Source organism: Strix aluco, chromosome 5, assembly GCF_031877795.1.
Source record: "Strix aluco isolate bStrAlu1 chromosome 5, bStrAlu1.hap1, whole genome shotgun sequence".
NCBI lineage: Eukaryota > Metazoa > Chordata > Aves > Strigiformes > Strigidae > Strix > Strix aluco.
Genome location: NC_133935.1, coordinates 29,605,706 through 29,633,038, shown reverse-complemented (window position 1 = coordinate 29,633,038; position 27,333 = coordinate 29,605,706). Strand labels below are relative to the sequence as shown.

Sequence of the window (27,333 nt, the reverse complement as noted above, 5' to 3'; positions counted from 1 at the left end):
CAACGTTTTCAGAAAGAATAGGGAGTAGGAACAAATCGTCCGACACAGCAGTGGACTGACCCTTTTTCCTTTAGACTAGCCCCAAAAGGGAAGAAAATAAATTCTAAATCTTTTATTAAAAAGGGAGGTGGAAGCCACACACATCAGTGCAAGGAGCTGGCCTGATATATGCTAGATAAGTTTATGGTACCTTTTGTAGCAGACTGAAGTTGTGAGAGCTACTGTGGCCCTTTCTTTTTAGAGTCCAGTCTGATATTTAAAGTAGAGCTCGAAGAAGCAAGCTGCAGTGGTCACGTATGTATCTAGCTTTGCTCTCTGGCAAATCTCACAATGTTTGTATTTAATTCACTGAAAGATTTCAAATGAAACCTCTTGTCTGAACACATTGGCCTTCCAAACAGAGTGTTTCTTCTGGGTTTTCAGATCCACCTATTTTTGCCACCACTCCTAGTTCATACTCTGTATCTTCTAACCATAGCCTCTGACCTGCAACTTATCTGTATGTTGCTCTAAAAATGACCCAGTCTGGTTTTATTAGGAAGTGCTTCACAGTGAAACACAGAAGCAAAGCTGAGCTAAGTGCTGCCGTCTAGCAGAATATGAAATAACTTGCACCAGGGAAGGGGGAATGTGCTCCTCATCTCTGGGAGTAACAGCTGGAGCATTCCTAGCAAGAGGCTGTCACTAGTGGCGCACTGGGAGGGACTCTAGGCTTGTCTTTGATATAAATCCAGCCTGAGTCCCATATAAAATGTTTATTTCCATTTGGAATATGGGCCAGGCTCCAATGATTATACCTTCCAAATACTGTCTTGTGACTGTGTTTACTTACATTACATTGAGTTTTTCTGACCCTGCTGACTGATTTCACGTCTTCATGGGCAGTGTACTATCCAGTAAACATTTGCAGGGCAGCAGTAAACAAGGCAGGTTCACAGATGGCCCAGAACTGTCCCTAGTCCCAAACACCGGGATGTAATTAACTAATTCAGGTGTTTATTGTCATCAGTCTAATCTCTACAAGATATTTTGTAGCGGGAATCTGATTCCTTGTGGAATAATAAAAAATGTGCTATTCAGTTCCATGTTGCAGTAACCTGTAGGACAGCCACTGCTCCATGTGGAACAGTTGACTTCCATGGAGTCACGGGCCAGCACACATTCCTGACACCTTACCCTGCATCAGTTGGTTTCTTCCTGGCCAGTGGAAAGATGACACCATACGGTCAGTCAGCAACACATGAGTGAACAAGACATAGTGCGTAATGTGGAAGAGGACAGTAAAGTAAGCTGCAGGTTAACTCAAACCTGGTAGGAGGAGTTGATTTTCACAAACCTCAGTGGTGTTTAAGTTACAAAACAATGGTATCACTGCGTTGGAGAGCTTAGCAGAATTTTAAAAATACAGAATGTAGAGTAATAAAAGGTCATTGGAATTGCCATACTGGATCAGACCTGAGGGCCATTCAGGTTAGAGTAAGTTTTGACAGTGTCTAGTGCTAGATACTCCAGAGGAAGGTGCAAGAAATCATGTCATTCTTAATAGTTTTAACATTATTTCAAGAACTCAACCTGGAATGTACATACTTATGTATGGACATGGATGTTTATCCAGGGAAGGCTATTCATACCTTAGAAAGCAATTGCTCAGACCATGGGAGAGGATGTTAGATAGTCACCTGAGCCTGACCTCAGAATACAAATGCAACCTTCAATTTATAAGCAAGGTGGCATTCAGTAGAAGTAAGGAGACATTATAACCTCTGATATATAGCATGAGTAAAACCTGTACTGGAATATTGCTCTGATTTGCAGCAGCCATGCTTTCTAAACAAGAATGCTGACAAATTACACTTCAGACCAAAAGCTGTAAGAACTAAGGCTGAAAAAAACTTGCCTGCTGTAAAACTCTCAAAACTAAGTAAGCTTTATCAATTTTATTTCTCAAACTATGGCTTAGGCATTGACTTGTTCATGGTCATTAAGTACCTATATGAAGAGTAGGCTTGCCATAGTAAAGAATAATTTAGTCTAGGAATGTAAATGTATAGAGGGTTCAATGACTCGAAGCAGAAGTAGATAAGTCAGACTAGATATAAGGCTGTAGGGAGCTTTGTGGGTTTGGAGTGGGTTTTTGATTCCTTTTACAACACAGTCGACTGTTGGAACACCTAGATGATACGATGGCTGCTTTACAAAACCAGCATATTTCTTTTTGATGTGGATGTGTTTTAGCTCAGCTAGTGGGATTTTTGTAGATGCCACTGAGATTTGATGGGCTGCTGGGCTGCTTTGTGCTTCTGGTCAGTCTACATAACCAGAATGGTCTCTGTGGTTCTCAAATGAATTCTCGCAGTTTTTGCTAGCATTAAGAAGCATAAATATGTATATTCTAGCATATAAATAATCCTTGCTAAATTTCAGCCCTGACAGTTGGTGTTAGTCAAGTCCTAACTGAAGGAGAGATGGAGGATGCACTTGTGCCTGGTTGTTTGGACCCTGGAAGTCTTAGTCTTACCTGTTACTAGTGTTCCTTGCAGTTTTCTCTGGAGAGCTGATACTAGCATCTCTTGATGACAGGATTCTAAGTTACAGTAATAGTGGCCTGATCCAATGTGGTAATGCTTATATTCATCCAACTGATTGTGCTCGGAGTAACTGTTAAAACTGCTAACCTGTTCATAAACCAACAGTCACTTCCTCTGTCATGCGTTTGCCTTTCCTGCAGGAGCAGGTGGAATATCACTGCCAAAACACTCCTGGTCCTAGATAGAGAACCCAGCAATGTAAGTCACTGCCCCAGGAGCCAAATTCTTTGTTATGTGGTTGTAAAAATTTAGCTTCAACAAACATGATCTTATGGCCTGCTTCTCCCTGCTGAAGTGGCTCCCCTCTTCCTCTAACAAGGGTCTCTACATATCTGCTCCCAGTGCTCTTGGAGACCATAGTAACTTTGTCCGTTGGGAATGGAGTGTACTTTTCCTGGGGAAGACAGCAAGACTAAATTATTCAAGCAGTAGCTAACACTGCAACAGAATTTTGTTTTTTAATTTTATTTTATTTTTTAGTAATAGCATGCAGAATTTTGGCAAGATCTGCTGGGCTTTTTTTGTGTGTGCGTGCCTTATAATAGGTGGGTGTCTGATGGTGGCAGGCTCTTGGCAGCATTTCACATTCCATCTGATGAGTAAAAAATGATAATCAAAAGAAAAGCTAGTGTTCCATACCTTCTTTTTCCTTAATGCTACTGGTAAGTCATGCACATCAGATCCACGAACATCACAGATGATGGGTCTAATACCTTTTAAAGCCTTGAGTGAGTTTGTGCAGAGCTATTCAGAGGACAAAGCAGGAGGAAATTCCTCAGTATGAAGCACACGCTGAACTCAAACGGGTGGGGGGCATCCCCTCTCTTCCTTCCTCATCCTTCCCCAACCCCTGTCCCCAAAGCGAGCTTCGTAGTTCTATGCTAGCGAATACTCTGGTAAGAGTGGCTCTTTGGGAACCCCAGGCTCTGGTTTAACAGTTTTCCTGCTTGAAGTTCTGAGAGAAAGAAAACTATGTCCTAAAGCAGAAAATGCACCATCCCATGGAAACCCTTTCAGTTGCTCCTCTCTGCTATGGAATAGGTCGTTACTACCAGGGACTCCCACTTCACCTCTCAATTCTCGGACCTTGGACCAGTCACCTAACCTTTTTAGCTCATTATCTCTGCTTGTGAAAGCAATGCATTGTGGGTATTTTTGGTTTTTTCTTTTTAATTACATTTCTCTATGTTTACTTTGATCAGAGTTGATTGACTTGTTTTCCTGAGGTGTTGCATCAGTTCTTTAAGATGCTGAATAATAATACTTTGCATGCTTGTGTGATCAGCCAAATCTTATCGCATGTCTAATGTGCAGGGTAAAAGCAGGTGATGTATGGATGTCAGAAACAAAGTCATGCAGCCCTGTGAAGCTCAAAATATGTAATCATACATAACTTTCTGAAACGTGCTTCTGACATAGGTGACTCCAGCCCCTGTGGGGTGCCTTCTGAGGGGCTCCTCGATTTCACAACCCCACTTCATGAAGCCAATATTTCCATGTGTTTAGGGGGTAACTAAAATCATTCCAGGAGAATAACCAGAGTGGAGGTTCCTAAACCCTTGTTTCTCTTCTTCAGGACATCAGATCTTTTTGAGTCTATTTTTATTGTACAAGATGGTGGTTCCCCTCCCTCTCTCCTTTGCATACTGTCTCCCCCTCTGCCCACCCCTTCCCCCTTTGCATGCCATGGAAGATGATTTGGAGCCGTCTAGCGTGCGTGCGCACACACATTCTCTCGCTGATTTGCTCCTGCCAAAAGCCCAGGTTGTGGATTCATACATCACCTGCCTGTGTAAAACGCATGTGCATGCTGCCGTCCTCAATAACCGGAATGTGTTTTCTGTTCTTTTGTTTTTTGTTTTTTGTTTTTTTTGTTTTTGTGTGGATTTTCTGCAGTGTGGTTTACCAGGACGGATTTTACGGTGCTGACCTCTATGTAAGTACACACACCGGAGCCTTCTTGTCCCCAACCCCTGACAAGCCAGCCTTTTTTTTTTTTTTTTTTTTGGTTTGTTTGGTTGGTTTGGTTTGTTTTTTTTAAAATATCATTTACTTTAATTTTATTCTTCCTTGTGGATATATATATATTTATATATTTAGGAATGCAAGCATGCTTCTCTGTCACTGCGCTTGCCCCTGGGTGCAAGACCTAAGCCTTTGGGTTTCCTGATCATTGCCAGGGTCAGTTTACTGGGTGTCCTGTCCCCCACATGCACACTGCTACTAATCAACCCGAGAGATGATTAGCAAATTAAAATTTCTCTCAATACTTCTCTCATTTACATAATTTGGATATAAAAATAACAGGACTGGTTTAGCCTCAGACCTTCCCTTTCCTTCTCCCCCTCTGCCCTCCCCTTTCTCTTCCCTCTTGGGGCCCTTTCAGGTTTGATTTGTGCAGCCCACACTAAACTGAGCGAGCTGTATGTTTAAAAATGTTCATGTGCCACTGGGATGTGGAGATTATCCCTTTGGGGAAGACACTGGGACTGATTAAAAATGGAGACTGAGATGCTAGAGTGAAAACTGACATCTCATTTTGCTGGCAGAAATGGTACTTAAATAGGCTAGATTCTCTTGCCTCTCTGGGGAATTGTAAAGTACAAATATGTGGAGATGTTCAGTTAGAAGAGTCAGCAGCCTTCTCCTGTCTGGGAATTAGCTCTGATACCATGAGAGAGTTTGTCCTGTCATTGTCTTTGTCGTACCCAGCCAGTTGTATTGCAAATCTCCAGGCATCTGTGTATATGTAGGTGGGTCGTGGATGGAGGGATTCTGACTGGCCAGTGAGAAAAGTGGTTTCCTCTCTGATGGAGAACTGTTGCAGAGCAGCTATGGTCAGAATATGGCTTTCAAAGCCAAAATGTTCACGTCCACTACTGCCATCGCAACTTGTGGCCTGTCTAGCTTTAGCAGAGTTCCCTTCCGTGGTGTTGTAGATAATAGCTCCTTGGAGCTGGGGAAGTTTTGTAGTTGAGTACTGGCACAGTTGTCAGCATGGATTTCACATCCCTGCTCCTTTGAAGGTGCTACTTTGTGAAGAGGTCCCTGGGGTTAGACTCCAGATAATGGATGGAATTAGCTTTTGGATTTTGTTGGTTTATATGGAGGGTCAAGTCTTGTAAAGGTGCTTTTCCCAGCACAGTTACAGCAGTTGGAAGATGTGCTCTCTGAGCATAGAGATACTGGGTGCATTTCTTCATTCTTACATATACTGTCATGTGCGCAGTCCTTTAAAAATTGATCTGCCTAGTCAAGTGTTCCTTTATAAAACTGTGTCAAGGATTACAGTGTTCTGGGTTTTCCTGCCTCGTTCCTAAAACACCAGCTTTACAGACCACTGGCTTTGCTACAGCAAGGAAGCAAGCAAATGAGCAATGCTTTGTGCCTCTTCCCTCAGAGTCTGGCATATAAGAGGCTGTCATGCTGAAAGGGAAGACTGGCCAGGATTTCTCCCTATTTCTTTTGAGAAAGCTCCTTCAGAGCTTCTATTGCAGGTGGGTAGGAGAGGCTTATTTAACATGTTTTAAGGACTTTAGTAATAAAGAATCCCCATAACCACTTGGTGCTACAGTGCAGTAGCATCATGTAACACAAAACCAAGCCCCCAAGACAGCTTAGAACCATTAGGTGGACTTCTGAGGACATTGCTGTTGGTGGCCCTGGTCTCACTGTCAGCAGGACGAGAGAACTAGGGACTCATCCAGGTAGATGATAGTGCTTTTTCCTATGTTACTGCTGCCCAACTCCGATGGAGCTCAGGAAAAAGTTGTCATAATCCAAACATGAAGTTATCCTTCCAAATAATTTGCTTGGCATGGGTGGAATGATTACAGCATCCCACTGTGCCCCACTGATTTGTCGTGCCTTTCCATGCAGTGCTTCCATCCTTCTGGTTGCTGTGAAAGGCTTGTCCAGATTGTGGAAAGGATGGCAGAGGGTACTTCAGTTAGGACTGGGGGGAAAGTTAAATTGCGGTTCCCTTACATCTTCTAAGTCTGTAGGGTTGTGTCAAGGAAGGGAGGGAAGCTGAGCTGGCAGGGAGTTGTTAGTGGTAGGCAAGATGAAGCGAAAGTGTCCCAAGTTTGGGCTGCTTTTTCTGCATTGATCAATGCTATGCATTGATTTCTCATTTACCTCCTCCTCCTCTTCCTCACTCCTTTTTTCTTTCCTGGGGCAACCATCCTGCTAGCCATTTCTTCTGTGAAGAAAGCATTCCATCTCTTGTTGGATGCGTCCCACTCTGGCAAGACACCTGAATTCATAAAACAACCTGCCCCAGGACGCAGAGGGCTTCATTTTGGATCATAAGAAAGGTTATCTTTCTTCTACAATGGGGTCAATCTGGGCGGCGGGGGGGAAACCCAAACAAACCCACCCGTGCGAAGACCGCTCCTGCCTGTGAAAAGCGTGCTTGCATCCACTGGAAAGAAAAGGCTGGTGAGCCCCGCTGCGGGCTGTTTGTATGATTGTTTCTTTCCACAGCTGTGTTTTTTTGAACTGCTCTTCCTGTGTTCTGTTATAGAATAGTCTTACAGGAACCAATCATTAGCGCTAAAATACCTCAGGTAGGAGTGCCAGTGTGACCTGCCAACCGATCAGATTGTGGATTGCAGTGGAAAAAACTGAATTATACTAACCATTCCAGCACCACATTAGAGATGGGAACAGAGGCTTTTTTTAGGGCAGCGCAGACTCACGTGTGATCCAAGCCCCCGCTGTAGCAGGGTGGCGTGTGTCCAGATTTCACACCGAGTGGCATTTCATTTTAAAAAAATAAATAAATAATGTAAATTCAATGGAAGGGTTAACAAGGTCATGCTTGTCCCATTACCATGTAGAAGCACCTGCTGCAATGGACACTGTTGTCCTGTCATCTCTTTTAATTCATTCATGCTCATTCCTGGTGCACATATGCCACCCTTCTAATACAGAAATACTGGAAACGGTTCTAGCCCTTTCTGCTTCTTAACTTCTGTTATAGTGCAGTTTGAGGGTGGAGAAGACACATTTGAGATATGACAAATAAAACATCCTAAAATTGTGCTCACTGCCTAAACCTGGCACGTGGTCAAATGTATCTAACTGGTACCATGAGTTACACATTTCTCCAGGGGCATGGGAACGCTTGTGTTTTAGTGGCATTAAGACTCTTTGGAGTTAAGAGGGGCTGCAAAACACTTTGTGTGCCAATCCAAGGCAGCAAGGGAAAAAGAGAAGGGATTTTGGATTTCCTCATGTTCTCGTTGGATTGATCACCTAATACGGACCTGAAGAGTGGAAGAGAAGATGGACTTACTTTGAGCTGAACTGTGTAGTCTTAAAGTGCTCATTTATCTACATTAACATGTTCAGTAATTGGAATGCTGCTTTAGTTGGGATTGCAGCTTCTTGTATATGTTGTTTTGCCATGTTTATGTTATTTCAGAGAATACATTACAATATTGAAAAAGCTATCATTTAATGTTAAAGCATTTTAAAGAAATAACTTTCTTGCTTCATCGATGAGCCAAGGACGATAACATCACAGAAAAGTAATTTTAAATTTGGGCTTTTATGAATACCTGAGCAAATACTGTTGTTTGACAGTTGAGATCTATAGGCTCAAGTGCTACACATTCACATGGGGAAAGGGGTTTAGCACAGCTGCAGCAACACTGGCAGGATATTCACAGAAAGAGAGCTTGAATTAAGATAAGCGACATTTAGGGTTGTGTTCATCTCTCTCGCATGCTCCCCAGATGGTCCAAAAGACTGTGCCAGAAAGGACCAATCTTGATATAGACAGTCCTTTTGGTTGTTACTTACTGCCTAGTAAAAATGCATAAGCCTTTTTCTTAGTTCCCCTATTTCCTTGTTGAGGCAGTGTTTAAACTGTCCCTTTGATAGAAATGTCTCTGATTTAACATCTTCACAAGAACCTCAGCCACACTCATTTCTTTTGAGGTGAGGCTAAAGATCTTAAAAACTGAACCTACATGGGTAAACCTGTCCGTGTAGAATCACTTCACTTAAATAGATGGAGTGGGAGTTTGCATGGCTGTCCTGGGTTTCAGGGACTATGCCACTCAATGTTGTCTTCGTTGCAGTTTGGCTGTGGCACTGGAGGAGTGTGGTGCAGCTAGCCAGGGCCTTTTTTTTATTATTTCTTTTATTGTGAAACACGATTGTTCATGTTTGTTGAACATGCTCTACTCTGTTACAGTTTATATTTACTAGAGTACCTGAAGTGAGTGGCATCAGAAGTCACTAGGGTTGGTAGGACCATGTAGCCGAGGTGACAGATGAGGTCTGCATACCAGTTAAAGCTGTGTGGGAACAGGAATAGCAGGAGAAAGTAACTGGTGCATTGGACAAGCTGAGCAGGGCTTTAGACATGTTGATGGAATTATAGGTGGGTCCTGGGTTATGGAGATTAGGAGCATCAGCTGGGTAAGGCAACCTGCACAGTAAAAAAGCTTTGCTCTATACTGGTCCCAGAGCTTGGTGAAAGCATTTACGAAATAATGAGTAATAGTTGCAACTTTCCTTTTCTTTTCTTCACCCTGTTTTGGTGTATTTGGACCTGCTGGTCATGCTAAATACATCCCTGTGTCAGAAATCCCCCAGCTGTCCACACTCATTGCTCCTATGACAGGAATGTACCATGGCCATTATAATCCCCATTTTTGGTTTTATTTGAAGTACACACAAGTAGAATTTGCAGATCGCTTTGAACAGAGTGGGTCTGCCTGTGTGTGTGTACCTCTTAAATTAACAGTAGCTTCAATTTTGCATCAGTGCATGGTTAAAAAGCAATACACATGTCAGCTATTTCTTAACTTCATTTCTCCAATGAATTATTTCTCCTGTTTTTTTTGTTTGTTGTGCAGTTGACTGAAGAAATGTTAACATCCCGCTCTAAATCTCTCAGTGGAGTCTCTGTTCCCTTCTCTGATATAACAGATGGGTTATTGCTTGTTATAATTATTAACATTGTGGTGTGGGACAGGGCTAGGGTGGGAGCCATTTTGGGGGGCGAGGGCGGGAGGCTGCTGGGAGTTATTAAGGTTGGAATGTTAACTCCAGTGGTGACTGACTGTTTCCGTAATAGCAGGTTGTTGTGGCTGCACGCTCTAGTACTTGAGGCTGTGTACTTCACTGAGCTTGTGGTAGAGCCTAGGGCGAACTGCTGTCCCAAGAGAATGCTGGGATGGATAGAACTAGCCAATATGAGTCTGAACGTGGTGACTTTGCTGGTTGTTCTAGCTCCAGATGTCAGCATGCTTAGTTTTTAATTTTGATTAATAAATGTTACGCCATTCCCCCTCCCACACCTGATTCCAACCCTTCTTTTCTTTTCTTCTTTTTTTTTTGTTTTGTTTTGGTTTTGTTTTGTTTTCTTTTACGAGAGACATGAATTAAAAGAGAATTACATGATAACCCTTTTTGGTTTCAAACTGCATCTTGCTGTCATGTTCAGAGTATGTGCCAGGCACATTTGAAATGGCTTCTGATCTGAAATGTGGCTGGCAGGTGTGGGACAGAGTGGGAATCTGGGTGTGTGCTGAAGCTGGCTGCCCTGCAGAGGTTAAGAGCCAAGCAAAAATGCCTTGTATGCCATGCCCAAGTGACAGACCCCATCAAGAGTTCCGGAAGCTCGTAAACTTAAGGGAATACCATAATGACATTGTTACGAAGTTTTGTCTTAATTTGGTGAGGTCAGTGGAGGTTTGATTTGGATTAAGGCTGCACCTCATTCCTCTTGTCTCTGTCATGTTTTGGAAGCAGGAGTAATGGTGGTGCAATGATAGCATGCCAAAGCCAAGCTAAACCTCCCCAAACCATCATCCAAAACGCAGGGATTGAAAGTGCTAGATGGGATTAAAAGGGCAAAACTGTAACATGACATCTGTTTTAGGCAATGTGGGGATGTCTCAGAGGTGTAGATTTATGTTGCTTTTTCTTCTGTTAGCTAGATTGAAGAGACTGGAAGTCCCTCTCCTCTGGAGTAGGAAAGGGTCCCCAGGCGTGTTTTGGATAGCGTGTTAGCCTTAGTGGAGCTAACGCAGGCCCCACAAAAGCAACCAAAATTAATTTGAAGTCATTACTTCTAATTTAAAAGGCAACTAGCCCAAAACTCTTTGAGTACAGCTGACCAAACATACAGTCATGTAGTAGAGCTGATTTTGTACTTTTAGTTATGTATATGCAGAAGATTTTTAGGGAAGAAGAGGTAGAGGTATGCTGAGCTTGTTCTGGAGGTCAAGAAACATAAGTCTGCCTGCTGGTTCTTCAAACTCTGAACTGTTAATGGCAGGGGTGGGGGGTGGGGAAGCCAGAAGCCATCTGGAATTTTCTGATGTTGTTTCTGGTTCATTGTGTTTCTAGTAAATTAAAGCGATGGTTCATTTATCATTGCCCCCCCTCCCCACCAAGTTGAGAAAAATATGTTCGGAAGTGTACAATAAAGACAGATGTAACCTGGGCTTCAGAGCCCCCTGTGCTGCCTGCCATGCAGCCTTTGCACCTGGTCCGAAAGATGGTTGGCCTCCGTCCTTCATTACTGCAGGGTCTGCAGAGCCACTTGTCTGAGCCAGGTCTTCCTCTGCCCTAAGAGCTCCTTGTGGGAATTCTAGGAGGCGACTTACAGGTCCTCCTCTGGGTCAGGAGTCACATTTTGCCAACCCAGCTGTAAGTATGTTTTTAGTAACTACTTCTTACGAGTGTAAGCGTTTTAAAGACCTTTACTACAGGTGTGTAGTGTGGGCAGTACAGGACTGTTCCGGCATAATTTCCCATGCCCTATTTCCTTCTTACATGGAGGGAGGGGAGAACAGTCTGGTTGGCATCACTGTCAGTTTGCTTGTTGCCAGCCCTGAGACCACCAGGGATTGTCTTTTCTGACCATCTTTTCCTGATTGCTTTTTGGCTTCTCTAGCTATCGATACTTTATGCATCTGGACCAAATGAAATTATAGTTTTTTGGGTTTCCCAGGCTTAACAAGAGATAGAGGGGTGAAAATCAGGAATTTCTCTGAATGGTCCCCTTCTCTAAAAAGGTCTCCTTTCTACAGAAAGTGCCCACCTCTGATTTCCTCAAGTGTAAGAGGAAGGGGATGTAAAAATTACATTTTATGAAAGATTTCAGCAGTCTTCTGGTTTTAAGTTCCTCCATGCCAAATTTAACTTCCTGCAGGGATATAACCATGCTCAGGCCTGCTTTTAGTTTATTCTTTCTCCTAAATGGGATAATGGAAGAGTCTCCCTGGTCCTTCTGAGGAAGGGAATATACATGAGTTAGTGGGTGATGCTTGTAATAGGCATGACATGGGAGCTGATGCAGTTTGAAACACTTCCTCTCCTTGTGATGTGTGTGACTTTTTTTTTAAATTTTATTTTTTATGCTCTGCGTGGGTGGACAGGTATCTGTAAAGTCAGTTCTCTTCTCTCCTGCAGGGTGGATACGCAGCCTACAGATATGCACAGCCTGCTACTGCAACAGCAGCCACGGCCGCTGCAGCCGCTGCAGCAGCTTACAGCGATGGGTATGTAAGGGGGAGGTGGCCATGGGGGCTAGCTTGCTGTGCGTAGGGATTTAAGGAGAATTGATCCATTACAGTACTTCTTGCCCTGTTTTTTTGTCTTACTTGCACTCGCACGTGCACACATGCATGCACAACCCCAACATGAAAGATGGTTTGCACGGTTTGTCTCTCTGCTCACGGGCAGTATTGCCCTCCGGTGTATGTGAACCGACACAGATCCTGGCCTCTTCCCTATCCTTGTGATTCTCTGCACAAAGGGAGGCAGTGTGGTTACGGCCTCAGGAGTCAGAAGACCTGGATTGTCTTGCTAGCTCCTTGCTCTGTATCTCTGGGCAGGTGGTTTAATCACTGAGTGCATTTCTTTCCCCCATCTATAAAGTAAAAATTGCTCAGCTTGTACAGTACTCTAGGATGCTTTAATGTGCAGCTCTGTGCAGATGCAAAGGATTGTCATCATCAGAGTGCTTGCCTTAAGATTTTTCATCTCCTGTGCAGTGAGGCCGTGTTTTAATCCTAGCACGTGCGAGACCGGGTTTATGCTCCCTTCTCATTCTAGAGGATCCCTTACTGCTTTCCATTTAGTAGCTGTTGCCTTGCCAGTAGCGCTAGCACCAGCAGTCACTCTCCTCCCAAATTGCATCAGGTGAGGTAAGGGATGCACCAGCTGTCATTTCAAAGGTGCTGACCTCTTTCCTACAGGTTGAGCTTACAGTTTCTGCCACATTCCTCCTTGCAGGCCATTCTATTGCCCATCTCATAACGATGCATGGCAGCATGTCCATAGGATCTTTTCAGAGAGGGGCTGCCTGCGTGCATGTGTGGGCATGTATGCATACATGTGTTTAGAATGTATGCTGCTTCCATTGCCTGTGGTCAGACAGCTGTTTAGTGCCCCTCTGAAGTGACTGTCTTTTTTTTTTTTTTCTTTTTTGTTTCTATATCTTTTCTCCTTCTCTTCAGTTATGGCAGGGTGTACACAGCAGATCCTTACCATGCCCTTGCCCCTGCCGCTAGCTACGGAGTTGGCGCTGTGGTAAGTGGGATTTTCTTTCTTGTGCTGTTTCTCATTTCTAGCATGGGGAGCAGCTGTACACTGGGTATCAGGTAATGAAACTTCAGCCAGAAAAACTTTGTTGAGGGAGGAGGTCCTTGGCTGCAGTGCTGGGTTCCAGGTTATTCTGCATTCATATGTTTGTGTGTGTGTACTAGGAAAGGAGCCAGGTTGTAGACCAGTTATTACTTGGTCTTGCACATCACCTAGTACAAAGGAGATGGTAAAAGAATGACCAGAAATTACAGGAGCCAGAACATTGTTGGTGAATCAGTAGAACTGTATCAAGGTGATACATAGAGCAAAAATCAGCAGTAGTTAGAGATGCAAGACACCCCTTCTTGCCATTTTCATTGACTTTGAAGGCTCATGTTGCATGTTGAGAAATCAGTTCTAGGAGACAAGGGAATAAGCTGTCCTTGTGGCATCTTGCAACAAAGCTGCTCCACTTGGTTCCCGCTTCCACTAGTGGAAGGATGTGGTGTCTTGCCTGCCAGCAGTAGTTACACAAGGACAGCAATGAGGTATGCTGGCATTGGAGGGGAGTGGAGCAGCTTGCTGAAAACACATGCCCGCCCATCTGCTAGCCACCGCAGTATTTGTGTTGTTGCAAAGGCTGGAATACAAATGCGTTCAGAGAAAAAGACATCTAAATATAGATATCTGCAGTGTGGCACCTCCCGTTTGAGCCTCAGCTCATCATGTGGATTCTCTTTAGGACTGATGAAGGAAATGCAGGTACTTCTAGGATACCAGGTCATTGTGTCTATTTTAGACCTTTACCTTAAGGTGAGATGAAGAGCATCCTAGAAGTCCTGGTCTCTGCTATCTCTAAAGATAGCCTAGACAGCTGGCTCAGAGATTAGGACTCATGAGTCCACTCTCTGGTACTGAACTCCCTTTGACTGACACTTGCCAAACTTCACTTCTAACTGGTGGGCCATGAACATGTCCTCCTAAGCCATGTCTCTGGTTTTGCAGGCAAGGTTCTCCTCTCTTGCTTCTTGGAGGTGCTGATGGTGGTGGGTCAGTGCGCGGACATGTCTGATAGTCCTTCTGAGAGCATTCGGGTGCTGTCCTGAGTATTTTTTCCACAGTTCTCCTAACAACTTCTTCTCTCATTTCATTTCTACAGGCGAGTTTATACCGAGGTGGCTACAGCCGATTCGCCCCCTACTGAAGTGACGTGAGCCCCGTGCAAGTGAGACAGCCCCCCCAGTTCATGAGGCCTGGCTATTGCAATATTTACTAGTAGAGGAACTCTATAGCAAGACGAGGAGGAAAAACAAAAAAAACAAAAGAGAAAATACTTTTTTATACCTCACTATGTTCTTTGAATATGTATTTTTTTTCCTTTAAATTTCTGCCTTTAATTCTTTTGTTCCAAAGATTGTGCATTTTTTTTTGTTTTTTGTTTTTGGGTTTTTTTAACTGTGGTAAAAATAATGCATTTCCGTGTCTGTATGTTGGTGCATAGCTTATCCTACCAATCACGGAAAAGGCGATCAGCGATAAGGAAAGCTGTTAGAAACTGCTATCATGCAATTAATCAGAACACGCAGACAGAGTTACTTCCCTGGGTCTGGTGCTTGGTGCCTGTGAGACAGGAGGATGTGAGGGAGAAGTCTCCACCTGCTGTGTGGTCTGCAGAAGGAAGCACTCTTTTGCTGTGGCTGGGACCTAAACGCTGGTGTGAAATACTCATTTACATTTGGAAATGGGGGGAAATCCAGAGACTTTCCTCGTTTTTATAACCATCTGATGTGCACGGGTTTGTGACAGTTTCAGCAGTGTCAGGATTTTAGACTTGGCAAGAGAAGATTTCTTCAACCTGCCCAAAAATTTTGGCTGTTATATGCTGTGTAGGGGACAAGACTTTGAAAGGAGTTTTTGATGAGGATGGTCTTTCCCCCCCAACTTATTCTAGCTGATTGTTGTCCATTGCTGGTGGCTGTAGTTATCTTAGTTTTTCTTCCTCCTTCTCAAGATCTTCCTCCCTTGCTGTCCCTCTCCTCCCCTTCATCCCTCAAGGAGTGCAGATGCAGCACAGCATCACACAGTACCTCTGTTGCGGACAGCAAGCAGTTAAACTTGCAGAGGTGAAGCACATGCAGCCTTGCAGAGGAAGAAAGCTAGCAGAAGAATCCTGCATCAGTGCCATGCTTGGGTGCTCCAAGGTCCAGCATGCAAGGTCTCTTCTCCTACTCATTCTGAGCTGCTTAGGTGCTTCTGCAAGTAATCTGTTTCAAATAACATGAGTGAGGAAAAACATATCATGTATAAGCTGCTTGAGGTGAGGGGCAGGCATGTGGGCTTGTGTGGGGGAAGAGGGTCTTTTATATCTAAACATGATTCTGAAATAATTTTGTTTCTGTCAAGAGTTTAAGGGGAGGCAGAAGCAGTTAGCGCAAGCTCTGAATTCATAGGAACTTCCCACCATAAACTATTTCAGGCCCTTACATAGTTGTGTTGGAGCCCCTGGGTCTGTTTTGCCCAGCCTCTCATAAAGTTGTGCACCTGGTCTGCTGAGTCCATATAGACACTACATATTGGAAGACTTGGAAGCAGTGAGACTGTTCAGGGAAAGGCTCCGTGACTCCCAAGACCATCTCCCTTCTGCTGTCATGTACAGTGATTCCGCAGTGTTTCAAAGTCAGCATTTTTAGATGCTGCAATGCGTGAGCTGTGATGGGGTATTGCTGCTCTCCAGACCTCCCCGCTCAGCTGCTGGCTCCTAGAGTGCTCCCAATAACCCCAGTGATCAAAGGCAGAGTCTCTAACCATGTGGTAGAGAAATGCAGAAGTGTAGTTTTATTAGGCTGCCTTGATTCCCTCGACTGGTACTGGGGTGAGCTCACCACCCCCAGAAGGGCTGTTTGCAGTGGGTTTGTTGGTGGAGCCTCTCCAACTCCTGTCCTACACCTGCTTCTCCATCCACCAATGATACCTGAATAGGAAACCTTCTGTGTTTAACACTAAGCGATATCTACAAGCAGAGCTCCCAGGGAGGTGTCCTGGCCCAGACACACACAGCCACGCATCTTTTTTCTTTTTGTTCTTCCCCAGGGATACGCGTAGCCGTAGCCTCTCTGCGCAGCAGAGAAGGAGGCACCTCAGATGGGAAGGATGGGGAAGCCATTAGTTAAGCTAGAGACCCTGAAGCTATTGATTCTCTGAAGGAATAGCTAGATAAAGGGGACACCAAACTGTCAGCCTGTTGGCCACCTGTTTTTTTTTTTTCTGGTTTTATTGTTGGTTTTTAACTTTTATTTTCCCAAGCCAAAGTTTGGTTTGTTGCTGTTATGACAATTTTTTTGTTGTTTGTATATAAATATTTTAGCTAGCTTGAAAATGGGGAGGGGGGCACAGGGTGTTGGGGCTTTCACAAAATCTAGGAAATGAGGGGCACTTGGGGTGTTTGGGGCTTTTACTGTCTGAGTTGGGGTAGGGGAGGGAGGACTGGTGGTAGAAATTGTCATATTCAGGGGGAGCCATTTTGACCACAGGGCAGCCAGGGGACTTCTGGAGCTGAGATGCAGCAAAAGCCTCTACTGGACTTGGCTCTACCCACCTGTGGGCATAGGGGCTGAGTCCATCCCTTCCTTCACCCACAGGCAGTTCCTCATGCAGCAGGTCTGCAGGCTGTGAGCAAGAGGAGCGCAGCTTGCAGAGCCCGGCAGGGGCAACTGCTAGCCCCTCTGCCCCTTTCCTACGTTTCAGTTCAGCTGGTTCTGACTGCAGCTCCTGAAAAGCTGGGTTCTCCTTCCCCGAGTGCCCTCCCCTGCCCTGGCAGTGTCACCTGCAATCCCCCCCTGCCACTTGGCTTCTCTGGGAGTAGGGAGGCCAGCCCCATTTCTGCCTCTGAGCAGAGTCTATGCATGGCAGCTTCAGCCCACCCGAGTATATTAGGAGTGTGAGGGGTTTAGTGCAGAAGCTCCCAACCTTTGTGGGGCCGTGGTCCCCTGCTGTATGATCTCCGAGTAATACCTGCTCTAGACCATCCAGCCTGATTCCTCATGTATCTGAGCTCGGTCTGCTCCGGTTGCTCCCTGGCAAGCTCCTTGACTCCGTAGTTAATGCTGCAAGATGCCTGCTGAGGCAGCTCACTGATAGCCCGGCTTCCTGTTCTCAGCAGTGAGCTGCAGAGGGGACAGCGGGATGCTTGCACAGCTGGGGGCTGGAGGTAGCTCGCAGATTCCAGGTCTCCGGAGCACCATATCTCCCAATAACTTGGACGCCAGCTGGAATTTTGCAGTGAGGTTTCTCGAGTGAGTGTTGTGCCATGGTGGGAGAGCTCTTTGGCCTTTCTTCCCTCTTGGCAAACAACAGCTCTGGTTTCACTCAGAAGTGTTATGAACTGGCTTGAGATGCATTCAGGGTAGCCAAGCCATGGCTGTATCCATCTTCTGAAGAAGTAAGGACAAAGCCTATATCTCCCTATGCAAAATGAATCACACTTAATGAATTAAACTGGGTCCTGGCTTATTTGACCGACAGCAGCTAGTGCTTGTTCCCAGATGGGTGTGCAGTCACAGGTCCCTCACAAAGTAGGGCTTGGCTTTCCAAGGGAAACCGTGCAGGCAGCCTGGCAAATAGCTTGCTGTTTGTCACCTTCTAGTCTGGTGGCATCGGGGATTCCTCTTGATGTAGAGGAAAAGATATTTCTTTTAAGTGTTGCTGTTTGTACTGTCTTGCAATAGGTCTGGCCAGCACATGATATATTGATAAAATTTTGGATTGAAGAGTTGATTTACTTAATGTGCTGGTCTGTCTTTCCTTGTGGGTACAGTTGTGCTGGTACCAAGGTGACTTCTACTGGTATAGCACATTCTCTACTGGGACAAGTTATATTGATGCCCAGCACATTAACAAACTGTTGTCACTGTCCCCATGCTAGGGAGGCTGCACTGTTGTATGTGGATTAGCTTTTCTAAGAAAAGCCATAATGGGACCTGGAGACAACAGGGAGCTCAGTATGAGCCTGCTATAGCCAGCTTTTCCCAGGTTAAGCAGTTACGTGGATCCTGTGTTGTGAGTTCAGCTAGACAAAGCCATGTATTAAAATAGCTGTGGCTTGGCTGTTTCAGTGCCTGAGAGAGAGCAGATGTGCCCAGTGAGAAAGAGCACTAGCTCAGGAGTCTGAGACCTGTGTTTTGGGCAGGGCTCTGTCAGTGATCCTGGAGGGTCACTGTGGAGCAGGTATGTTGCTACTCTAGACTTTGCTTCCCCATCCCTAAAGTGAAGTGAAAGTTTATCCCATTCTCACCTGTTTTGAGATCTATGGATGTGAAGTGCACAGCAAGAGCTGAGGAGGGTTATCTGAATAGCTGTCTTGAGTGCTAGTTGTGAAATGGTTAACAAAACCATTTCCTTGCCCAAAAAGAGATGCCGGCTGCTGGGGTTTCAATTCCAGCACCCAGCAGCCGGGAATACAAAGCAGAGCCTCCCAGTTCCTACCCACGCTTTTCCCCAACCCATCCCTGTCTGTATCTTCCCATCCTGGCCCTGAAGAAGGAGGCATGTGGAGAACAGGTTTGGGGAGCACTTACGAATTGAATAAAGGGAAACCCAGACAACAGTTCTGGGGAGTGCTTTTGCTGAGTCTAGCTCCAAAGGGAAAGCAGATGGGCAGCGTGGCAGACAGCCTGCTTGCTCCCTGTGGCCCTCCAGCCTGGCAGGGTTGGGGGAATGCTGTCCTTGGTGCAGAGGGGTGATTTTTTTAAAGTGTGTTACCTGTTTGCACTGTTTTAAAATAGGAGGGGGGAAGAAAACCCCCCAACCTAGTGAACAAGATGAACATCCAATGTAAACTTCTTTGTGTTTTTATTTTGTCATGCTCTTGGAAAATGTCAAACATTTTGTAGTATACACCAGTGAGACTTGATTCTTTGTTGCATAAAACACTATTTTTGGTGATGTTAATGTCTGAAAAGCCCCTTCCCTCCACCCCCACCTTACTGATTGTCCTCTCCGCCCTCCAACCCTGCTAAACTTCTCTTCTACAGTGAAAACTCCAGTCAACAAGGCAAGCAGGAGTCTGACAGCCAGAGTATGAAATGGGGCCCTTTTCAAGTAGGCTCTAGGGTTTCTCCCTGGTATGCTTTGCTCTAGCCAGGAGTTGGCAGGATAGCCCCCGTCCCTCTGCAGCATATGCATCGATGGCAGCCTCCCTTGCCACTGCTAACCCTGGAAGGCAACTTTTTGCCGGTGGTTGAAAGCACTGCCAGTGGTTGTCCTCACTGGGTAGCAGGCTGCAGCTGGTCCAGGCTTGTGCAGGAGACAAGCTCCTCACGCTGCCTCTCGACTCATGGTAGAGCAAGAATGCATCAGCCAGAAATCTTGCCTGATTTCGCCAGGAGATTACTAGTGTCTAAAGCCGTCCACCTGAATAGTCATTTGGCTGGCAGACAGCAAAATGTTGGTTAATCATGGGAATGGTTTTTCTTTCTTACTCCTTTTTTGGGGTGGGGTGGGGTGTGGAGGGGTGCTTGTTCTGAAGTGGGTCAGTAAATCTCTTGCCAGATTCCCAGTTCTCTGCTGGTGGAGGGGCTTGTTGCTTCCTCAAGGAGTGAATTCCTTACAGAAATTGGGCCTCCCACATTAGTAGTCTCAGTTTTGGTCATGGTTTTTCTATTTTTTTCTGTTCACAGTATTTTGTGTGTGCGCGCGTGTTGTAGTTTTGGCAGCTTGATTTGGCTGCATTGTCAAATGACGAAATAATCCTCTTTTACCCCAGGGGATATGATTTGGTTTTGGGTTTTTTCTTTTCTTTTTTTTTAATATGATAAATCCTGCTTGTAAATAGCTGGAGCTAAAACCTGGGGCTGATAGCAAATGAGAACCAGGGCTGTAGAGCGATACAGAGCTGGTGGAGTATTTTACTGACCTCACAGGCTGGTCTACTTGAGACTTGGAGATTTTCAGTGCAAGGCTGAGATGCTGCAGCACCTTCAGTGGCAGTGATGGACTTGCCCCTTCATGCGGCCTCCCCAGCACCTCCCATTGCCAGGTACCACCGGGGAACAGGATGTGTCCCAAGTGGGATGCCTTCCCTTCCCCTGGATCATTTCCTAGGATGCCCGAGCTGCTTGCCCAGGGTCCCATTTCCCTGCTGACTCTGGAGAAGCAGTATCTGCATCCCAGGGCTTTGTGACAGTCTCTAACTTCCCACCCTCCCTCGTTAAGTATCATATTGTATAGTAGCTTTCAGACCATACAGTATTCATTGGGTTATTCCTATTATTATCAAGTAGCTGGAATTGTGAAGGTCGGAGTAGTTAGATCTTTAGCTTTTATTCCTTTTTTTTTTGTATTACTATCCATGTGTATAAATTATTGATCATGTTGCTGGCTTTTATAAACTCTAAGCAAGGGGGGGAAACTCTTCCTAACCCTTTGCAAATGGTAATGAAGCACTGTTTTTAAATAAAAGAGAGAAACACCAGTCTGCTGGCTCCCATGTGTTGTCTGTTTTTCAGTGCATCTGGATGAATTTCACTGGTGCACCTCCCTGGCAGGTAAAATGCAAAGAAGGGAAGCTGCTTTGAAGAATGAGCTTGGGAGATAAGATCTTCTTAACAGTGATAAAGGGCGAAGCCTTGGCAAGTCACGCTGGTAAAACCCAGTTCTGTGTGTTTGTACACCAAGTTCTCCATAACCCCACGCCTTTCCCTGCCATTCTTTCCCGTTGCTGCTTATTAGCAGAAAAGGGCCATTGTTTGGTATTTGATAAGGAGCCTTTTTTTTTGTCTCCAAGCCTAATCTGTGTTTGAACCTGTTAGTGTGGAAGGAGACACAACCATTTCAAATTATGGTATCAGCATTTTCTTTAATGCCTGTGTAGCCAACCTCCCGCTGTCTGTGTTAGCACGGGTTTAATAGTTAACACACACAACTGGAAGCCGGTGTTCTTGTGCTTGGCATAAATTTCCTCTGGGAGTTTGGACATGTCTTTTAATCACTGCCTCTGTTGTCCTGCCTATAAAGAGTATCATTGCAGACAAGCAGAGAAATTCATTCATATTCTACAAAGTGCTCAGAGATCCTCAAGTGAAAGATGTCATGCAAATATATATCCATACAATCAGATGCCTTTTCTGCTGAAATGGTCCTAAAAATAACAATAAATCCCTGTGGCCAATTTGCAAGTAATTATGGAAGCTGATAACTGAGCAAAATGATACAGCAAAATATGCCTAGTACAGTTGAGGCTGGTACAGTATTTTATTGCTTTTGGAAATGCAAGGTACCAGGACCAAAAGGGGGGTGGGATAAGGTGTGTCCCTGGGTGGTAGGATTGTTGATAATGATGCAGGAAGGCACGTGAGCTCCTTAAGCATTCTTTCCCAATTTTTACCAAGGAGCTGCAATGTGTTCCTGTCAGATGATCCTCATTTGGTTCTAACAATAACTCAACAGGATGTTCAACAAAAACTGCTAAAATTAGGTGCCTGGAAATCAGGGCTGAATAATTCTTGTGGAAGAGCTGGTTAAGGGATTCTGCACTGGTGAGACTGGGAGAGGTCTTGAAACAAAGCTCTGCTGCGTTGGGAGAAAGGTAAGGCAGAGGCATGCTTCACAAGGGAAGGTCTTCCAGCCTACCTTTGTTTCAAGGCAAAGCCATAAAATGGCTGATCCTGGAGTTCACTAATAAATAAGTCATTAAGTGTTGTAATATGCATTGCTCAACGTGAGTTTATCAAAAATAGAGCTTGTCAAAGGAAACGGATACAGGTTCTTTGCACTGCAAGTTGGCTAAGGAAATGAACACTGCTGATTTAATTCATTCCCTTTCTATAAGCTGTAAATAATTGTAAGTAATAGACAAATCACAAGTCACAGCTGATCGCAAGCTGCAGTGCCTGTGTCAGCGTTTGTAGGTGGCATCTGCTGAGGGTACCACTGTTACGACAGGAAGTAGCTTGGAAGAGGGTTTGGTGACAACTTGAACGTGGGCTCCAGGCCATGGGACTTGGTGTCAGCCTGAGGTCCAGCAACGTGGTTGCTGAGTGAGAATCCCTGGGCCATGCGGCTGTGTTTGGCAGCTGCGTGGTGGGGATCTAGTCAATAAATGATGACGTTTGTAGGGAAGTGTTTGGATCATATTGAAATGATTTATGAATTCAAATTGCAGAAGAGCTCAAGGGTGAGGTTAGTGTGACTGCCTGGTAAGGCTGTGTCTTAGTCTGGCACTGACAAACTGCGTCAGGAGATTTGGGCCCAAAAGCTGCAGAGAAGCCCCTGTCCCCATGCCAGTGGCGAAGCTGATTTGTTCTCGGGATTTTGCTGCTGGCCTGCTGCTGACTATACTGGCTCAGGAATGGCCTGAGCGTCCCTCTGACAGGAGAGCTTAGCAGCTGGTGTGGGCGGGAGAGTTATTTGCATGCTTCCTTTCTGTCTTTACACAGAAAATTACAAAGTGATAGAATAATTCAGGTTGGAAGAGACCTGTGGAGGTCATCTATCCCCACGTCTTGCTCAAAGGTTGGTTCAGTTCATGTAACTGTAGCATCTTCAGCACGAGCTTGGAGGTGAAATGCAACCTGGAGTGTCAACTACATCACGTCCTGGGAGGTGAGAGGTGACCCATGGCCTCCTGTGCGTGCCCACAGCCCTGTTTCCTTCCCTGCATGGGCCAGGCTTGGTTGTCACTTGTGGCTGTTTAACTGGAGTGGGGAGAAGAAAAACTGCAATGCACTTTTTGATTCAGACAAGATGTATTTTTCGTGGTTGCTCTCAGTTTGCCTGAAGCGTGATCATTTCTGGCATAGCACGTCCGGTGTCGGCTCCTGCGGCTCCAGATGACTGGGAGCAGTTCAGCAAAGAGCTTCCAGCGTGGTTTGAGGGCTGAAGCTGGGGGAGGGGGGAGTGCAGGGGAAACAGAGAAACAACTGCAAGAGCTTCTCTGTTTATTTGTCAAGAAGGAGGACAATTAATTGCTTTCTGGAAGCACCTTGCAAGGAAACCTGACTTTTCTAGGCCTTTCCTACCAATCAGTGTTGTAACATGCCCCAGCGCTTGGGAGGTGAAGCCAGACAACTCCAGTCTTAACCTGTGGGTTAAGGGACTTGCTGCAATTAGTTATTTCTGAAGCATTTCTAAATGTCAAATCCTAATCCGAGAGCTTCCAGTGACTTGTGCTGGTCAGCCCTATTGCTAAACTCATCGGGGATGAACCATCTACTGTCCTGGGTGGTCTGTTCACCCTGGGCTCGCACTTGACCCTCCAGCAACAGCCCAAACCTGTAACCCTTGTCTCCTCTTCCCTCTGCCGGCTGATGGTGACAGCTCCGCAAACCAAGTCCTCATCCACGGGGCCAGGCTGAGTGTGCTGCGACCAGCACGCCCTCGTGTCCTATCCTGCAGCAGAGGCTTCTGGCTTCTGTGAGCCCTATGACCAGGGAAGCAAAGAGCGTACTGGACTTGAAAACGGAGGATTTTCTTTTCTGGAAAAGGTAGTTGTCTTCTGCAGGTCTCTGAAGGTGCAGCAGGGACTGTTTGGCTCCTGAGATGCAGTGGCCACCAGCCATGACCACACTCCAGGTGTCAGCCTTCTCGCTTGGAGAAGCCTCGCTGCGTTTGGCTCCTTCCTTGCTGCAGCGCGCCGATGCCGGGAGCCCCTGTGTGCCAGGGAGGGGATGCACAGGGCTGGCACTGGGAACAGCTGTCCCAGTTTGCGGAAACTTTCTTGCCTTTTTAAGGACATGCTGGGTACTGTGCTCTAACTTTAGCACAAAGGTATGGTTGACTTGCCTTCTTTTATTAATGGATTGGTATAAATATATCTGCTTTCGGTGCCTGTCTTGTTATTCCATGTGTAAACACTGAGCTCTGTCCCAGCTCCTTTTGATGATAAATTCCTTCTTTTGAATCACAAATCACCTTTTTGTGTGTAAGGAGGAAGCATCAAAGCCCAAAGTCACATTGTTTTTTTTACAGCACCAGCACTCTCCAGCTGAACTCCACTCAGAAATCACCAATTTCACGGAGCAACAACAGCAGATCTGGCGTGTTTACAGTTTTATTGAAATAGTCTTTGCGCTCATCTGGAGCCCTCCTGATGCAGAGTGCTGCATTCCTCTCTTATTTTTGCAAGGATATTGCCCATCCTCCCCGGCGGGAAGCTGGGAAACCTCGCTTTGCCTTTGAAACACCAGGGCTCTTCTTTTTCGGTCAGTGCACCCTGGTTCTGCCACCTCTGCTCCAAGAGAAGCTGCTCTCCAGAAATAGCTCCTGCTTTTGTCTGAGTACAGCTCAGAGGGGTGAGATGCTGCTGACTGTCACCACGCTACTCTGAGCACAGAGGCAGGTCTCCCCCCAGTGAAGGGTGGTCACAGACACCTGTGCCCTGGGAGCGGGAGGCTAGGGAGGGCTTTCAGCTCACCCTGGTACAAATGTGGGCAGACACGGGTGAGCTGCCCGTTCCGCTGTCCTGCTCAACTGTGGGGCTTGGGGGGTGAGAAAGGAAAAGGGAAAACTGGTGCCATCCCGTGCAAAGCTTTGCACAGGTGGTAGGAAGCTTCATGCCTGTGTCATGGGGGGCTGAACGAAGAGTTTGAGGGGGAAAAAGAAAAGTTCAGGTTTGGGGAAAAGCTGGTGGCTGCTGAGCTTGCACACTTGCCTTAGGGGGTGAGGGCTGAGCTGGCTGCAGGGCTGTGACCTGGGGATAACACTCTTATTTCTTGTCTGTGGCTGGTGATGGGGTTTGTGGTGTGGGAGTGGATCTGACCCACCCTTGCTCACCATTAACACCATGGCATGACTGGCACCTAGCTGAGAGCTGGTGAAGCCAGAGGTCTGGAGAAATTAGTCTAACACACTCCTCAGGGTCAAACTGGATAAAACAGTCCTGAAGCAACAGAGATGACAGCTAGTGGTGAAGCTGACTCATTCCTGGTTAAGATCCAGGTCCTGCTGTGCTTGAGAGGGCTGTTAGCTCTGGCGGGGAGGGCAGGCAGAGCCTGGCTCAGCAATTCAGGTCACTGAGTGGCTGTGCAAAATACTTTTCAGCCCTGGGCTCTCACAAATAGCTTTGACTTGAGCAAATACCTGTACTAACCGTAGGGATGAGTGAAACATGCCATTCCCACAGGCTTGTTAGTGACATTAAATACCTCTTGCAATATGGAGTTGGGACCTGTCAACACCAGCATGAATTAAGTATCAGAGGCCTTTCTGCTGAGTGGCATGAATGCTGGCAAGTCGCTGGTCCCCACCATTACTGGGGAGCTATGGGGCACGGTGAAACACTTCCTTGCCATCAGACAGTGTTCTCACGCTGAAACTGGGCAAAAACCCTGTGCGTAGAGCTAAGGGAGCTTGCTCTGGTCATCCCTGCAGGGAGCAGCACGTGGGAGGTGGCTGTAAGGCAGCCCTAGCACTGAGGGGATCATAAATAATCATAAGGATGGGATGCCAGACCTCCTGGTTTTGCACTGGCTGAGCCGGGAGCCTTCAAGTGCTCAAGCACATTGCGTTTCACAGAGGAACAGTGCCCTCGAAACAAAAAACAAGGTTGAAGCCAAATTTCACTCCGGGGGATGTACACGTTTGTGCCTGACCAGAGCTGCTCAGGTTGTGGGAGTGGTGACTGTCTGATGGGTCCCAGCAATGCCCCAGGGTGCTCAGAGCCACGCCAGCCCTCCTGGGAGGTGCCTCAGGTGGGACACGCCGGCACCTGCAGAAAGCCCCCTGTGACTTGAAGGCTAGGTATGACCTGGCACGGCAGCAGGGAACCAGGGAGATTTTATCTTGGTGGTGGTGAATTGCTGCTCAGTGTGCAGGGAGATTTGTTCACCATTTTCCTTTGCCCACATATTTCAATGTTTCTCATTTTGGGGAGAAAAAGCATTCAAGTGTTTGAGTTGTGGCTGGGGGTGAGCAGCAAGCCTCCCTCAGTTTCTTGTATGGGAAAAGGCAACAACTTGCTTCCCTACCATGTGGGCAGTAAACCCACTTGTAGAAAAATAAATGAGTGTTCGAGTGTTCTTGGAGCCTTGCCCATCTTTGGTGTGCTCTCATTCTTCTTGCAAGTCCCTGGCAGCTGTTTTTCCCCAGGCCTCTTCACTAGAAATGAAACACCTTGACAAAGATAATGGGGTCCTGTGGGAAACACCTTGGCTGAGCATCCCTCTCCCTGCTGGCGGCTGATGGTACTGGGGGCAAGTCCTGTGCGGCTGCGGTGCAGAGCTAGGTTGTCCCTGTGAGGCAGCAGTGCCTGGCCCTACTTGAAGCTGGGCAGATGCACGGTGGATATATACTCGGGTCTCCTTGGGAAGATGTGAGATACTTGATTCTCCGGTGCCCTTGTGTGGTTTCGTGTTCCCTTAACTGGGGACCCTCACAACTGCGAGGCCCCAGAGGCACAGAGGAGCATCCTTATGGGCACTGCCAAGCCATGCAGAAAGCATATCTTGAAAAACAGCCAGGTCCTGGTACAGTACCTCCCTGAAGCAAACCCTGGAGATTTTGCTCACCACGTGGATCCACCCCATTCCCTCCCTGCAGCTGCAGCTACATAGGACTCCTGGGGGCCACGTGTTTCTAGATCACTTACCAGCACCGAGTCAGCATCTGTGCCCAAAATACAATGAGAGTTGCCAGGAGGAGAGAAGAGGCAATGGGTGAACCTCCTCTCTTCTGCTTTGCAAATGATCAGGTCCTGAGCTTTGAGCTCTGCTCTGCTGCCCCGACTGCTTGGGTCTTTAGCAGGTGCCTGCTCGGGGAGTGCTGCAGAGGGGGAGTTCGCTTTTCCAAACCCTTTGCTTCTGCCCTCTGGCAGCCAGGCAATCCCCACAGGACAAAGTCCTAACATGCCCAGAGCCAAGTTTCATGCCCAGAAATGTTTCTGGCCTCAGTTTCACTCCAGGCGTTGGGGAAAATAGGACTACTTTTAAAGACTGCTAATTCATCGTCAAAGTCAGAGAAACCACGTGCCATGAATGTACACCCAAAGGAATGACCCATGGGAATGATAGGGCTTGAGCAGACAGGATGATCCAAGGCAGCAAAAGCAGAAAGGCAGATTTTGGGTGGTATTTTAATAGTTTGCTCACGTAGAGAAAATTAAAAGGAGAACCCAGGGCCGATAAATCTGGGTCTAGCCTGCCTGGATGTGACTGCAGGACTTGGCAGCATCCTGAACATTCGGAGCTGTGTCTTACCTACC

At 46.2% G+C, this 27,333-nt stretch overlaps 1 protein-coding gene across 17 annotated transcripts in view; it reads left to right on the top strand.

The window, feature by feature from the left end:
- The window catches only part of RBFOX2 (RNA binding fox-1 homolog 2), a 176,512-nt gene extending 155,902 nt beyond the window's left edge, over positions 1-20,610 (top strand). For 6 of the 17 annotated variants that reach the window (XM_074826521.1, XM_074826532.1, XM_074826536.1 and 3 more), the window contains 2 exons: positions 4,485-4,524; positions 9,461-12,014. In XM_074826521.1, coding sequence (XP_074682622.1) covers positions 4,485-4,524; positions 9,461-9,865 — 445 coding nt within the window. In that variant the 3' untranslated portion in view covers positions 9,866-12,014. The other 11 variants (XM_074826533.1, XM_074826526.1, XM_074826535.1 and 8 more) reach the window with 8 other exon arrangements.
- Positions 20,611-27,333: the final 6,723 nt, after the last annotated feature.